This window comes from Sprattus sprattus (genome assembly GCF_963457725.1).
Source record: "Sprattus sprattus genome assembly, chromosome: 1".
NCBI lineage: Eukaryota > Metazoa > Chordata > Actinopteri > Clupeiformes > Clupeidae > Sprattus > Sprattus sprattus.
Genome location: NC_137920.1, coordinates 19638306 through 19654933, shown reverse-complemented (window position 1 = coordinate 19654933; position 16628 = coordinate 19638306). Strand labels below are relative to the sequence as shown.

Sequence of the window (16628 nt, the reverse complement as noted above, 5' to 3'; positions counted from 1 at the left end):
CAGAGACACAATCTGTAGGAATGTTCCTCATTCAGTCCTATATGAACAGCAGGGCGTGACATGACTGTGATGTTGTCACCCTCATCGCATGCAATGAGAGTCAAATGGAAGACATTGACAGCTGGTCCACAGGTATTACAGGAAAAAAAGCAACTTACACACACATACACTGAAGGACTCAGAACTTAAGGTTCAGAGTTAATTAAGCAATAAGGTTCGAAAGGTAGTACTGTATCGTCAATAAAGTACTTGTTCGAGGGTGTTGTTAGGCCCGACGCGCAGCTTATTTCTGCATGTCCTTTTCATTTTCAGATTCCTTTTTGAACACAACCTTTAGATTAAGATAGACCTGTTCCTCTGTTATTATCCTAATATTTCAAATAAGAGTTATGTGTGTCTAATATGTTACTCTGACTGACATGACTGAACCTGTTCTCCCAGAATGCTTTGGGTTGGGCCTTTCTTTGGAAAGGAATCTGGCCAAACCAAAAGAATGTGTTGATGTAAAGTGTGTAGACATCATGAACACATCATAACAACACACAAACACAGAGAGAGACAGAGAGAGGGAGAAACTTATATACGTATGTTTTTGTGGTACACTTACATTTAAGGCTTTTTGTAGTAATTACAATGCAATTATGAGTCAAGAAATGTTCCAAAAGGCTGATCTAGAGCAATAGAGGCGTACTGTCTCTTATCAGGAATGTTTAGACATGAAGTTAAAACCTGAGACTGTGACACAATGACGTACTTTTTTTTTTACCTCTTCAGCTGACATTAAATACAAGTGATTGAACAAGCTCCGCCAGTCTTGTGCTGGTGGTTTTCTGAGCAACGTTGGAATTAGCTTTGATTACAGCGTGAAGCCATCAGTAGGTAAGTTAGTGTTATGATGTGGTGAGAGTAAAGGGTGGTGGGTCTACAACTGCAGTCAGCAGTTCAGCTGGTTTTAACCTTTTTACCCATAGAGATCAAAATGATGGATCTGATGAGACTGGAGTTTGGAGTTTGATTGAATCAAACCATTCTTTACCTTTCATATTATTGTTTGAATGACTTGATCATTCACAGACTCATGTTACTTCTTTCAAACCTGTTTTATTTTTTCATGACCTGAGACATTTACAAAGTAGCCCCTTCGTAGGAACAGCAGCTTAATTCACACTGCCAAATACTAGCAGGTTATTTGGTTTCCCCAAGCTGTCGGTTCCATTATGTGATCTGGGTTAAACTCGCAGATGTTAATGCTGTTAAGGGTAGGCCTGGTACTGGTGACTACATTTGCTGACTTTGGTTGATTGATATCGGTCATTCTGAGCATTGAGCATTGTTGTCAGATAGTCAGTTTCTAGGAAAATAGTCCTTTCTCTTTTGTCAAGATCAATTTGGTCTGTTTAGCTCTTGTATTGGTGAGAGTGTGGTGGACAATAAGCAGTTTGAACAGGGTGGTTAAAGTCCATCTTTCTAATCTTAAACACCAGCATCTGCAGTCCCTCCCTCAGAATAAATAAGGACATTTGATAATTTGGACACTTGAACATTATGTGACTGACATGGCTGAACCTGTTCTCCCAGCTCTGGGTTGGGCCTTTCTTAGAAAAGGAATCCAGCCAAACCAACTGAATGAAACCACGTTTGTGGGTGTAAAGTAGTTAGGCATCATGAACACATCATAAACACACACACACTCACACACGCAGACAAACATACACATAATGTACAAACAGACATGGGAGTTATTGTAAATGTTATCTTTTTAACTTATTTTAATATTTTTTTGTTGTAAACTTACTGCTTTTCTTTGTAATTCGAATGTAATAATGATTCAAGCTAAGTTCCAAAAGGCTCATCTAGAGCAGTAGAGGCACGTTGTCAGGAATATTTAGACATGAAGCTGGAACCTGAGACTGACAAAATTACGTTCTTTTCTTGTTTTTTTCCTCCTTCAGCTTTCCAACATTTAACTCCAGTGATTGGATAGGAATTGTCAGGACATTTACATTTACATTTAGTCATTTAGCAGACGCTTTTGTCCAAAACGACGTACAAGGGAGAGAACAGTCAAGCTAAGAGCAATGCAAATCTGGTGTAACAATACATACTACTTTACATACGAAATAGAAAACGACAAAGAAAGCAAAAGAAGTGCGGGACTGTACCTGTTGAAGTGCAAGTTAAGCATTAGTCAAGGTGCCAGTTAGGAAGGGAGGTGCTCTCTGAAGAGTTGGGTCTTCAAGAGCTTCTTGAAGGTAGAGAGGGACGCCCCTGCTCTGGTAGTACTAGGCAGTGGAACTACAAATGAGAATAGTCTGGATTTCCGTGCTTGTAAAGGTGGCAGAGCCAGACGACGCTCACTAGACGAGTGTCGCAGTGTAGTGTAACATTTGCCCTTACAATAGCATTTAGGTAGGTGGGAGCAGAACCAGCAAGCACTCTCTAGGCAAGCATAAGTGACTTGAACTTAATGCGAGCAGCTACCGGCAGCCAGTGGAGCTCAATGAGTAGCGGGGTGACGTGTGCCTTCTTTGGTTGGTTGAACACCAGACGCGCCGCTGCGTTCTGGATCATCTGTAGTGGATGTGTGTGTGGAGGAATGTTTAGACATGAAGCTGGAACCTGAGACTGACACAATGACGTTCTATTTCTTGTTTTTGTCCTTCTTCTGCTTTCCAACATTTAACTTCAGTGATTGAATAAGAATGGCTTGCTCTAATATCTTCCTCTTTTTCTCTGTTCCATACACACACACACACACACACACACACACACACACACACACACAATCTCCAATGCCATATATATCATCTCTCTCTCTTTCCCCACACACACACAAACACACGCATTCTGCCATGCCATGTCTATCCTCTCTCGCTCTCTCTTTGCACACACACACACACACACACACACACACACACACACACACAAACACACACACACAAACACACACATTCTGCCATGCCATGTCTATCCTCTCTCTCTCTCTCTCTCTCTCTCTCTCTCTCTCTCTCTCTCTCTCTCTCTCTCTCTCTCTCTCTCTCTCTCTCTCTCTCTCTCTCTCTCTCTCTCTCTCTCTCTTTCCGAAATACCGAATTGCATGACCCTTGTAATAGCCAATGAAACACTGCCACCTACTGGATGCTTGTGTTAGAACACCCACAACTCACGGTTTCTTTAAAGCAAGTTGTATGTAGCAAATTGTTTTTATTTTTTGACTCACAGACATGTGAAAGAAAGCTGCCAAAAATCACGTGATAAGATTATGCTTTGGAGCACTAAGAGCAAACGTTTTTTTGCACTTTTGTAGATCAGAATTGACAGTTGAAAACTCCAAAATCTGTTCCTGCTGTTGTGAATAACAATTGTGATTAGTGTTTCTGGGTTACAGGTTATCATTTACAAGAGCAAATCATACTCTGCAATTCTTTGTATTTCAGACAATTCTACCTTCATAATCACCTCTTATCTAAAATGTATATGCACATAAACACACACACACACACAAACACACATACAGACAAACACACAAACAGAGAGAGGGAGAATATAATTGAATTGTGAAAATTAAATTATGTTTGTATTTTTTTTTCGTTTTGAACATGAACTATCCATGGACGCCCCTACATCCTGCCTTTTTGAAACATGGCCCAGCCTGACCACAAGCATCCAGTTTCTTTGAGGACTAATATCCAGACCCCACAATGACCGCAGAGCTGACGGAAGTGCTGCAGAAAACTCTGGACAGCCTCACAGGGGCTGATTTAAAGAGGTTTAAGCGCTCCCTTCGGGACCAGGGCAAAATCCCATGGGGAAAGCTGGAGAAGGCCGACACAGACGAAACTGTGGACTTGGTGGTGCAGGTGCACAGCGCAGGAGCTGGGGACGTCATGTTGACCATCTTGAAGAAAATGAACCACAATCAGTTGGCCATAGACTTGGAGAAAGATCTGGGGAAATGTAAGTGTATAGCTTAGTCTCTGATGAGGTACCTGTTTTTGTATGTAGGAAGAATCACATATAGGCCTATACATCTCTTTCTCTCTGCTTATTTTCTCTGTGAATTTTTCATTTGATATATTTTTCATTTGACCTCTTTTATCCCCTCCTTCTTTCTTGTCCTCTTTCTCTCTCAACCATTCCCTCTTTTTGTCTCTTCCCTTGGTCTGGCTTTTCCCCCAATATATAAATGTATCTCTCCCCATTCCTCGCTTTTTTTCATCTCTTTGCCTCTCTCTCCTCACTCTCTTTTTTCTGCTATTTTTCTTTCCCCGTCTCTCTTTCCCTCTCTCTTCACTTTGCATGTAAATATATGTATAAGAATAAACAAGAATTTAACTGTCATTTCCTGATTGTTAAAGGTGGTTTATAGATTGATTTTGTACATTTCTGCAGCCCTGGGGTCAAATCTTTCACATACCAATCCCATGAACCTATCAGGTAAAAAGAACATGGGACACATTTCCACCCACACTCAGTAACATTCAGTCCACTGTAAAGGAACAGTGTTGTATCTTCCCCCCCGACTGTATTTAACATGTAGCAGGCAGGAGGGAAGGGAGGAGAGAGGGAGGAGAGAGGATCAGAAACATGGCAGATGAATTCATACACGTATCAGGATAAGCATGCTGGCCTACATGTGGCAACTACAGGTAAAGTACAGGTTAATAGGCTAGCACAGAGTGTGAGTGGAGTAGAATACGTGCAGACAATGTGGTGGGGATGGGTAGGTGTGGGCAGAGGGTTTCTGCAAGTAGATCCTGTGGAGTGACTACAGCAGCATCCCACAGTGGAGACAATCTAGACTAGGTGGGGAAGGAAAGAAAACAGACATAGTGAGTGGCAGAGATCAGTTGCCCTGATATGTGTATATGTGAATGGATATGGTGATGAGGAACAATGTTTTCACAGCCAGTGGCATTTGCGAGCAAAGGTCACGCTATAGGTGAAAAACAATTCTCTATGTCTGTTTTTGACTCCTTCTCTCTCTCCATCTCTCACTCTTACTTTCAATTTCTTTATGCTCTTTCTCTCTCCCTGTCTGTCTGTCATTCACTCCATCTTTCTCTTTGCTATCTACCCCTCTCCATATCTCTTTCCTTCTCTCTCTATTTCTCTAAGTGGGAGGCCAGCAGTGTTCCCCAGGTCTAACCGGAGGGGGTGGAGGGGTCAACGTGAATGTAAACGCCACTGCTCACTCTGGAGGGAAGGTGACCACCCAACCCATGTCCGGCTGCACCTTCAGTGGTCCAGTCACCTTCAACTGATGAAGAAGGCCTGAGCCACAGCAAGAAGGGGGTAATGGCCCACTGTCAGACATTTGGTTCCAGAGGCATAATAACTGCAGTACACATACACATACACACACACGGCTATTACTGTGCATAAATATAGGGAATGTTAGTTATACAAGGATAGCAAGGGTGGCAGGATAAAATAATAGGGCAAAACTGGCTGATGGCAGCCGCAACACACACCACATGTTGTACCCAGGATCCATGAAGGCTCTTCCTACACCGCTCTACACAGTCTGCAAACTAATTTTATATATGTTGGGATTTTATATATGTTTACGTTTTACAACCAGGAAACACCATTTGCTACAAAGCCTGAAGCAATGTTTAATTTCTCAAAATCAACTCACCAATAATTGGCAGCCTTGGGTTCAAAGTGATCACAACCACTTGTGAATTATGTTAAATGGCTTCACATAGACATAAAAGAATCCTGAGAGAAATACAAAGTTCAGCATGTTCCCGAAAGTAAATGAAAACTTCAAATATTCTTCAGAAAGGATGGGACATCAATGGAGCAAGGACTCACACTGATATCGATGTAGTGAATGAAGGGGGAGAGGCCTCCCCTTGCCCTTACCCTTCTCGAACACGTTAAATCAATGGTTGCGTCTCCCACTGCAAGCGTGTCAGAAGATCATCGCTCGTGGTACTAGATTGCCAGGGGATCAATTAATGAATGATTCAACTTAAATATTTAGTGTCCATTTCTACATGACATCATAGCACTACATAAACCCTTAATAAATAGTTTTCACTATAAGTGGGAATGAGGTATTTCTGTGTGTGTGTGTTTACCCTTCCCTCCTTCATATAACTAAAATGGCTAGTAGTAGTAGTTTTTTCTGATCTTTTTCCTTCCCCGTCTGTATCCCTCACTCTCCATTTCTGTCTTTGCCCTCTATCATCTCTCTCTTCCCCAGGGTCTGGCCTGAGGGGGTGCTGGGGTACCAAAGTTGACATCACCTCACAGAACACCAAACTTCATTATACATCTTGTGTGGTGTTTTCAGCTGTGTTTCTCTCTTGTCTGCCAAGATATGAGTAAGCCCGATATGGATATTGAATAAAAAGATACTTATACACAACTCTGGAGTCTGAGCTCTTGAGTGTGAACCTTTAGGTTGATTTTTATGATATCTTTCTTTATTAGTAAGAATAAATGAATGACACTATGGCTGTAGGTGTTTTTACCCCCACCTCGAGGACACCTGAACTTGACCTGAGAGGCTGAAGGTGGAGCCCAAGGGGGAAACTCCTGAACTGGACGAAGGTCACGTGTCCACTGACTTTCTCTCTCTCGCTCTCACGCTCTCTCTCTCTTTCAATTCAATTCAATTCAATTCAATAGGTGCTTTATTTGCATGACAAGGTCACTTACATTGCCAAAGCAGTTGTATACAATATACAACCATACATAGACATACAATTACAGTAATTGGTTTAAAAAATAAAATTAAATAAGAAAGTCAAATATTGTGTGTGTGTGTGTGTGTGTGTGTGTGTATGTGTGTGTGTGTGTGTGTGTGTGTGTGTGTGTGTGTGTGTGTGTGTGTGTGTGTCTGCACGTGAGTTTGTACATGCGTACTTGCAAATGTGTCATTCACTCTCCCTCAGGTTGTGGCATGCTATTATATATTGGGCAGCAAGGCTTGCTGTGTGACCCTCTCCTAATATGATCTGCCATTTTGAAATGTCATCTAATTCATTGAAATTTTGAATCTCTTTGTTGAATTTTTCAAAATAAATGCCTCTCTTTTGGGCTAGTGATGTACATTTTAGGAGAAAGTGCATCTCTGTCTCGACCTCACTGATAGGTGAGAAATCACCTTAAGTTACTTCAGGACTCCGGAGTTGTCAATAAGTATATTTATTCAACAAGAACAATTGCAATCGGGCTCACTCACAAAACGAGGATGAGAAGTGAAGCAATTTCACTTAGGAACCACAAGGTTTATATGCTTAGATTTGTCTAATGCTGACGCTGTAAGTGTAAGAAATCATAGTCAAAACAAGGTTCTCGTCCGAGCTTCTTGCACATTCACAAGGTTAAGGAAAGAATAAATGGCGCCAGTGAATCAAGTTACACATAATACACAGAGACACAGAAAAGCCATGTCTCTGAGAAAAGAAAAGCATATTAGATCATTATTAAAATAAGGCACTTGATTCATATATTCTTATGTTATTAAGTGTTTGTAAATAATCTCCATCACTCACCTGTCGTGCAGTGACCACATATTCGCTGTTCTTTTGGTTGCCATGATTTTTTGTGTCTTCCTTTTTCGATTTCCAGCTTGTGGTCACTTAGCCTGTACTTGGTTAGGGTCCGTCTCTGTTTTCTATCTCTGACAGTATAGAGATATTCTGCTAATTTATATTCTCGGTTTAGGGCCAGATAACATTGTAATCTACTTTGATTTTTTGTTTCTTCTTTCCAATATTCCAAATAGGCTTCTTTACATTGTTTCATGATTTGGTATACTCTGATTGGTCTCTCTTTCTCTCTCTCTCTCTCTCTCTCTCTCTCTCTTTCTCTCTCTCTCTCTACCGGTGCATTAAACAAGTTAGACACTCTCTACCCAATAGTTTAATATAGTTTATGACACTGACATATATTTTATGAGTTTGATTTGTGGGTGATCTTTATTTTGGCCACTGTGGAGGACACTACACTTTGTGTGGCGCCCCCTAGGTGTTCAGCTTAATGGATCTGCCTTTGATCTGGATCTGAGGTTGATGCCTGTCCAATCGGGTGAAGTTAGCAATGTGTCTAGGCGGCCCTCCTGAAGATGATGTTACTATTTATACACAGCTGCAACAACATTTATCCGGTGCCTGCTCACAAGGTAAGGTACCTTCATTATGTTGGTGCTCCCATATGAGGCTGGTATCCATGTACCTACAATGTCAATCCATAAAATCAAAAAAACAACAAGCGCAAAATCAAAAGTCAAATAAATAGGCCATTAAAGGTTCTAATATTAGTAGCCACTTTGAACTAGGCCCCAGGGATAGGAGAGTGCTAAGGTTGCTCGGGCAACTGCCCATTTGCCCTCCTCGACTGAAATTACCCCTCCGAAGGAAATATATATATTTGCGATCAGGGGACAGGGGCGTGGCAGCCGCGGTTAGTGAGAGTTTAAAAAGATATTGGCATTCATATTGCAGCGATGAGTGGAGTCAAGGCTGCTCTTCGCATCCACCAGGCCATTTATTAAGATGGAGGACACAGACGAAGAACGCAGGGAAAGCTCAGGGATGCGCAGACCCAGTAGCGCTGCTGGGTCCGAATATTTTAAGCCTTGCCCCAAAGATTTCGGTCCATACAAAATATGTGGTTGTAGCAAAATAACAGACGGAAGCATCCAGTATTGAAGTTAGAAACACTATTGCCAAAGCACATTTGGGGAACAAAACACATCAGCTGCATATAGGCCACAAAGGGATCAAAACAATTTTTATCAAGCATGTAGTCTTTAGGTACAAACAACATTACCGACCCAACTTACCAATGTCGATCTCCCTGTAAAAAAAAGAAAAGACAAGCTCCAGGCACACTTGCCTTAGCCCCTGATCTTTTCAGTAGGTGGCACGCTAGCCCCTGCTCAGACATATAACAGTTGGCATATACACCAGGAAACTACATGAGGGCGTAAACAGGCAGCACACCAACTCTAACAGAAGAGCCTCACTAACACTTACAGAAGAGGGGAAGCATGAGTACATTGTAAATCTGAACATTACACAAATATTCAAACATTACTCACTTACGCTTCCAGTCACACAGGATTATGGGATACATCAAGGAACTCAGTCACTCAGAACTGAACCAATTAGAGCATGCAATTCTTAAGACTTGGCCAGCATCATCTTCTACGCAGTAGACGTCATACAGATAACATATACCAAAAAAATAACATAAAACTCTATAACACTATAACAATAAAACATATAACATGAAACATTAACATACAACAATTTAAAGAACAACATATAGCTCTGTAACACTATACCACTATAACAATAAAACATATAACACATAACATATAACATTAACATTCAACAATTAAGAGTAGAAGGGCAAGCAGCAGTTTAAAGTGTGAAGTGAGGAATGTTAAAAATAAGTTTAAATGTTTTTTAAAATTGTGCTAATATATCTAAGAAGTTAATTATATGAGTGGGGGAGCAGGGAGTAAGTGGATGTGGCGACTGTTCAGTGGGTCAGTGTTGCTGATTCAGAAGCCTTACAGCCTGGGGGAAAAAGCTGTAGGGGAAAAAAATCCAATGCAAAAATATATTATATAATGTGATTCCTGGAGAAGACATGAAAAAGTTGCTGTTGCTCTCACTCTCTCTGTCCCTCACGCTCCTTAGCAACTTTCCTTGCAGTGTTGAGCCCTCAGTATGTTCCAATGCTTTAAATAATGGTTTTAAAAGTAATAACAGTAATTATAGCATTGTTTCATATTAGTTTGTATCCCTATCTGTATACAGGGTTAGTGACTTAGGGTTAGCTATTGAACGATGCTATCTAGCTAACTATTTAGTTGAGAGTACACCCCTAAACAGTTATGGTTCATGTCAAATTGTATTATAACGACTACAAGTACATAACTAGTTTCTGGATCAAATGTGTTAATGATAAAATAAAATGTTAATATTACCGTCTGTAAGGTTGCACACTAAGCTATCCTAGCTAGCGATAGCAAACGCCATCAAGTTGCAAGGAGCTTAATATACTGTATCAATCTTGAACAAAACGTCCCAAAAGGCCATTAAGAACTTTTTTTTATTTGAATCTTTGTAGCATTTTGTGAATGGGCAACCTGCTCCTGAGTATCCCAAGGTATGCATAAGGCACAACCCGAAAGCAATAACCGGTGATTTGTTACAAAGCCATATCATTACATAAGGATCATCATTTTAGATGTATTAGGGCCTGATTTACTAATATGCGACCGCTGCTTAATCTGCGTTGGCACATTAACGCACAGTGTTTTTGCGCATTTTCCGTGGTATTTATCAAGCCAGATCTGCGCTGGGCAAACTGTGCTTAATCCGCCCTTTAAAGAGCCTGATTTACTAACATTGATTTGCGAACGCCTCTTAATCTGCGCCTTCGCCAGGCGCACATTAACGCACGGTGTTTCCCCGCATTTTCCGTGATATTTATCAAGCCAGATACGCGCTGGGCAATCATTATTTAGTGCACCGTTAAAAGACTGGAGAACTTGCCAGCAAGTTACTGCCACCATGGAGATTCGAGGAAGAAAAAACTAAGGTTCAGCGAATAGATATAGCGAGGTAGATATATTGGTTCACGTTCGCTCAATCACTGAATCTGATTCAATGGGTTCTATTGTTGTTTTGCCCGCCATCACCTACAGCGAGATGTTTAAAAGAACAGGATTATAAATAATATGCTATCGGTGGCATTAATGCATAAACTGTGTATGATAACAATATAGATGTGTACATGGCGAGATTAATACGTTCTACAAGGGACATGGGTTCACTACAATATATCCCCACTGAAACAAATACATTTACCAAGTAGCCAGGCCTCTCCAAAATCACCGTTGCTCAATCATGGATAGATGGCACTATTCCGGAAGATAAAACTGTCATGGACAGACCACTACCACGTAAGTAATGGTCATTTTGGCATCACATATGACCTGGACATTCATTGAGTGCTTTCTGTTTCGGTAAACGTGTTCGTGGATTGAAGGTGGGACTGTTTGTATGTGGGTGCGATCAATTTCTCCAATTACGTTCGGAAAGTTTAATTTCAGAATTATTAATTATTAATTATAATTAAAAATATTTCTGTTCGCTGTCTCTGTCTATGTCTTTCGCCTTGCTGCTGCCATATCAACGTTTTCAGACTCAGTGGAAATGCGCTTCCTGGTTAAGACGTGCTTTTATGAGGCGGAGAATTAACCCGCAAATCAGCGACGTGCGCTCGCCAGGCAGTTTAGTAAATACCTCGCAATACATCATTAGGCGCACTCCTCCCATTAAATAGCGCTTCACACCTACGTTACCACCCACGTTTCCGAACCATCCCACCTGTTTGCAGGTACACACCCTCAAAGCGTTAATATGCGACTCTACTCAAATGCGCCCCCTTAGTAAATACCGTTTTATGTTTCCGACCGCTATTTTACGCCAGAAATGGGCGCAATCCTGTTAGTAAATCAGGCCCTTAGTGTCCAATATGAAATAGCAAAGATTACTGCTTTGCAGCAATTGCAGCACCATTGTTTTTGTTTTTTATGAATAAAAAAAGAAAACATTTAAAACGTATATATCCGTCTTTTGTCATACATCTTTATGTGAAAAATATGTGATTAATCATGATTAATCCACAGTAACATGTGATTCATTTGATTCAAATTTTTCATCGTTTCACAGACCTAATAATACAACTTATTGGACTCAGAGGTCATGGTCATGGTCATGAGAGAACTTAGGTCATTTAAGTCATCAGTGCACCGTTTAAGACAAATCACACATTACACCTTAAGCCACTAGATAACTGTCTCTGTCTGGGCTAGCAGCGGCCTCTCAAAAAGAACAAAAAGAAAATGTTGGAGTCAACAAATCGCCCCTCCCCTTGACTGTAGATAAGAAATGGTTGTGTGTTTTCTCTCACACAGTAATGTTCTGTGACGGCATGACACGCATCCTGTACCTTGGGGTTTACAGCACTGAGAACTGAAGTAAGTCAACAAACATTTCAATTTATTTCAAACACTTGTAAATATGTACTTTTTGATAAGCATAAACAAGAGGCAGTGGTATTACTTTCAAGACATCTAAAAAAGTTGGAAAACCTTCTGAAGTAAGTGCATCATTTAGCACTGGCGTCGTTTAGCACTGCTCTTAAAAGTGTTATTGTTGCAATTTACCTCAAAACATGTGTTCCATGCTCCACTCCCCCCTCTTATTGTATGATGACTAAATTGATAATATTCATGTTGTGAAGCAAGAAAAATTGGTGTCATACAAATCCTACCTTTATCAAATTTGAGAATGTAGTTGCAAGGGATTGAATACGATAAGAGTGTAGGCATTATATGCATTTGATGACATGCAGGGTAATTTTACTCCATATACTGAAAGGCAACAGACAAACTGTCGTCGCCTCAACAGAGAGGATTTCCTGTGAAAAGGGTCTGTGGTCTGGTTACCATGGCTAAAGGGCCTATCCTTCTGCTGCTCGCTGTTCAATTTTTTTTTAAACAACAGCGTCTATTTCCCAGAAATGACTCTGAGGTTTGAAGTGTACGTGCACAATGCAGCGTATCACAAATGCATCTTGTTTCCAACTCTGTTTCACTTTTGTGTTGGCCTGTTCACTTTTTACAAACGTATATATAGCTAGGTGCCCCTATTATATACATATGTATGCTCCTTAGTACATATACAGTTTTATCAGTCTGAGGGCAGCAAAGCAGATAAGGATAATAGTATCAGAGCTTTGACTGAAGTGTTTCTAATACTTTTTGATCTGTTTTGTATTTCATTATTCTTGGCATTACAATACATCATTTATTGTTAATCCGTAGAATTTTTTTTTCTTCAGTTACTAACTTCCAGCAGTTAAAAGGAGTCTGTTGTCAAACGTTCACTGGGCAGAGGCAGTCCTAGATTGAGGCAGAATTGCGCACTGGACAGATCACAGACTAAACCTTCTGCCTCTAAATAACCGTCCCCCTTGGGCTAGCAGTGGCTTCTTTACAGCACATATTCAAGAGAATTGAAGAACCTATTCAAAAACCAACATGTGTGCTTAAGATTACTTAATATCCACTCTATTTAAGTAAGAAGCTGCATCACACCATAGCCGTACTTGTTACATAACTATTTGTTTAATGGAAAAAGTTGAAGTCAACAAATCGCTCCTCCCCTTGACTGTTGAAAAGAAACGTGTGCGTGTTTCATCTCACACAGAAATGTTCCGTTAGGGTTTGACACACATCCTGAACCTCTGAGTCTTCAGCTCTGGAAACTAAAGTAAGACAACAAACATTTCAATTTATTTCAAATAAAAACTATGTACTTTTTGACGAGCATAAACAATAGGCAGTGGTATTACTTAGAAGAATATCTAAAAAGTTGGCAAACCTGTTGAAGTAAGGGCATCATTTAGCACCGTCATCATTTAGCACTGCTCTTAAAAGTGTTATTGTTGCAAATTACCCCAAAACATGCTCCACTCCCCCTCTGAGTGTATGAAGACTAAATGGATGATATTTATGCTGTGATGAAAGAAATAATGGTATCATACAAATTTTACCTGATAATATTTATTTTATATATATTTAACGAATTTGAGAATGTAGTTTCAAGGGGTTGAATACTATAAGAATTTAGGCAATACATGCATAGCATGCATATGATGACATGTAGGGTAATTTTACTCCATATACTGAAAGGAAACAGACAAACTATCATCGCCTCAACAGAGAGAATTGTCTGTGAAAAGAGTCTGTGGTCAGGTTACCATGGCTATGGGGCCTATCCTTCTGTTGCTCTCAGTTCCATTTCTTCTAAAACAACAGTGTGTATTTCCCAGAAATGACTGTGAGGTTTGAAGTGTACGTGCACAATGCAGCGTTTCAGAAATGTATTCTGTTTCACTCTCTGTTCCACTTCTGTTTTACTATTCTATTTTAATTGGTACTGTGCCTTGCAAATAAACTCAGCTAAACTTTACAGACATAGAATAGTACAAACATATTCATAGCTAGTTGCGAGGGGTTATATACTATAAGAATTTAGGCAAAACATGCATATGTTGACCTGCAGGGTGATTTTCTCCATATGCTCAAAGGCAACAGACAAACTGTCGTCGCCTCAAAAGAGAGGATTTCCTTCTGCTTACTCTGAAAAGAGTCTGTGGTCAGGTTACCATGGCTACGGAGCTTTTTTGTGACCTGCTATGTCTTCTGAGCTTGCACAATAACATGCAAAAGGCAACTGCTGTGTTTTCTTGCTTGGCTATGCTAGTCAAATAGCATACTACTTTTTACTACTTATTACTAAGTAATGATACTTTTACTCAAGGACAGCTTTTGCCTCCCCTAGCCACCTCAGTATTGCAGAGACTATTAACCATGTTATCCATATTTACTCGTGGTTATTTTTTCCAGACTAGTTTTTTCATTGTTAAGTTTAATTGAGGGCTATTGTCTAAGTTTGGCTACTTGGGCCATTGCAGTCAGCATCAAAATGTTTCAATAGTGGTTTAATTTCACAACAGTAACCCACTTGGGGGCTTAGGGGCATAGTGTTGTTACATGGCTGTCACCAATAATGCCAAGTTAGGGAGATGTGAATGCTACTATGCAGGGCCTCGTTTCCCGATAACGATGTATCTTAACGTTCTACGTGGATTTTCGCGACATCGTTGACGGCCGAACTCTTTCTACTTACGAGGGTTTCCCAACCATCAACTTAAAGTCAGGTGCACGAGCGCAACGTGCACGAGTTCTTAAGTAGCTCTTAGGAGCTGTTTACGTCAGGTTAACCTGTTTACGTTAATTGCTGTGAAATTAGCTAGCCTATGCGTGCATCGAACGTGCAATGTGCACTAAATTCGGGGCGGGGATAGTAACGCCATCTCCAGCAGAGTAGCCTATTTAAACTGTGTTCCCATTGTAAGGACATTTATTACGATCTGTCTGAGAGTGGGCTGTCAAAGCTAGCATCATCGAAGTCATACAGTACAGTAGGCTACATACATTCAATAAAATTAACCTACATTTGAGTCCAACTGCATGACCATTCTTGCCCTACACTTACCCTTACAATAAAGAAGTGATCCTATTTCAACCATAACTTCATTTTAAATAATGTCTTTCTTTATGACATTTAGTTTATAGTTTAGACAGCAACGTTGACATCTACAGTATATTCAACTGCATCCACTACATAATCTCAAACTATATTTGTTGGTAACTCTCCAAAAAGGCTACCATTAACACATTTCTTAATGAAAAGGAAACATGCATCACAATAATACTTCAGTGTAACCTGTACCTATGTGGAGTGCAAATATGTCTTGCCATTACACTACCCAACAGCCCTACGTCTGCTAACACTACAGAATGCATAATTCCTACGGGCACTGCACTAGTTTTGTATAGCCTAATCTTTATTTTCAAATACTCAATATTCTTTATTTCTATTTTGATGGGAATAGGCAGGTGAAACAATGACATTCTCATGATGTGCTATACACAGAAACATCGTTTGGATTTCTTCTACAATAGGCCGAACGACACCCCTGGATAAGGTGTCGAGGGGTTTGAAGCGTACGTCATGCGTGACTGTATGAGCTATGAAACTAGCGATTTAAAAAAAGTTTCAATGAAGAACATTGCAAATATGTATACAACCATCTAGCTAGAAGCTACCATATAAGCCAATGGAGTGGTGGCATAAGCGCTAAATGTGCCATCAAACTACTGTTTGAAAGCTTCAGTCAAGACCTAAATACACTGCATTGGTCGCGTAGCACATTTCCGATCAAACCGAGTCATTATAAACATATAAAAAGTTGTGTAGATAGCTTTATTCATGTAAAATATTCCTCGCTTCAAGTAGCCATGTTTTTTTTTTTTAATTCCCGTTTCTTCCGAACGACGGTCGAACGACGCCCCTGGTGGATTAAATCGCTAAGTGTGAAGTTACTACTGGTCCTGACCACACGTAGAATTCCTCTCAATGAAAGATACACTTAAGCTAAGTGTGGCGTTGGGAAACCCGTCTGCAACGTAGGAATCCTCTTACGAGCGATTTCAAGTGTTTTTTAGGCTAAGTGCGCGTTCGGGAAACTGGGCCCAGGGCGGTACAAAATAAAATTATAAAGTGAACATTTCAGATAAACAAGGACTCAGCCAATAGTGCAGTTAAACCATGGCTTAATATTTTCTTTTTTTCAAGTTTGCTGTGAACATAGAAGTCAGGCCTCTTATTTTAAAAACAATGAACCGTAACAGTTAAGTTACCAATACAAGGTAAGCCTACTACTTCTGTGCTTTCAGCCAGCTGCCTGTTGACATTTTCCGACAACAGTGAAGCTTTTAAAGGTAATTTTCACAACTTTTAAAGGTAAACTTTCTATTCAGAAGCTTTTTATCATCCATTTTGCTGTATTGCGCTCACAATTCACTCAAACGTAATGATAGCCTACTACACAGTTTGGGACGTTAATCTAAAAAAAAAAAAAAAGTGTTTATTTTTTATTGTATTTTTTACAACGCGTTAATCGCGCGATAAAAAAATGAACGGCGTTAAAATGGGCTTGCGTTAACGCTGTTA

General features: G+C 40.1%; 1 protein-coding gene across 1 annotated transcript in view; it reads left to right on the top strand.

The window, feature by feature from the left end:
• Nucleotides 1–16628, top strand: part of LOC308368310 (NLR family CARD domain-containing protein 3-like) — a gene marked incomplete at both ends in the record, with an annotated part of 47352 nt that overhangs the window by 8381 nt on the left and 22343 nt on the right. The window contains 2 exon segments of the mRNA XM_080842457.1: nucleotides 5119–5261; nucleotides 5268–5295. Coding sequence (XP_080698583.1) covers nucleotides 5119–5261; nucleotides 5268–5295 — 171 coding nt within the window.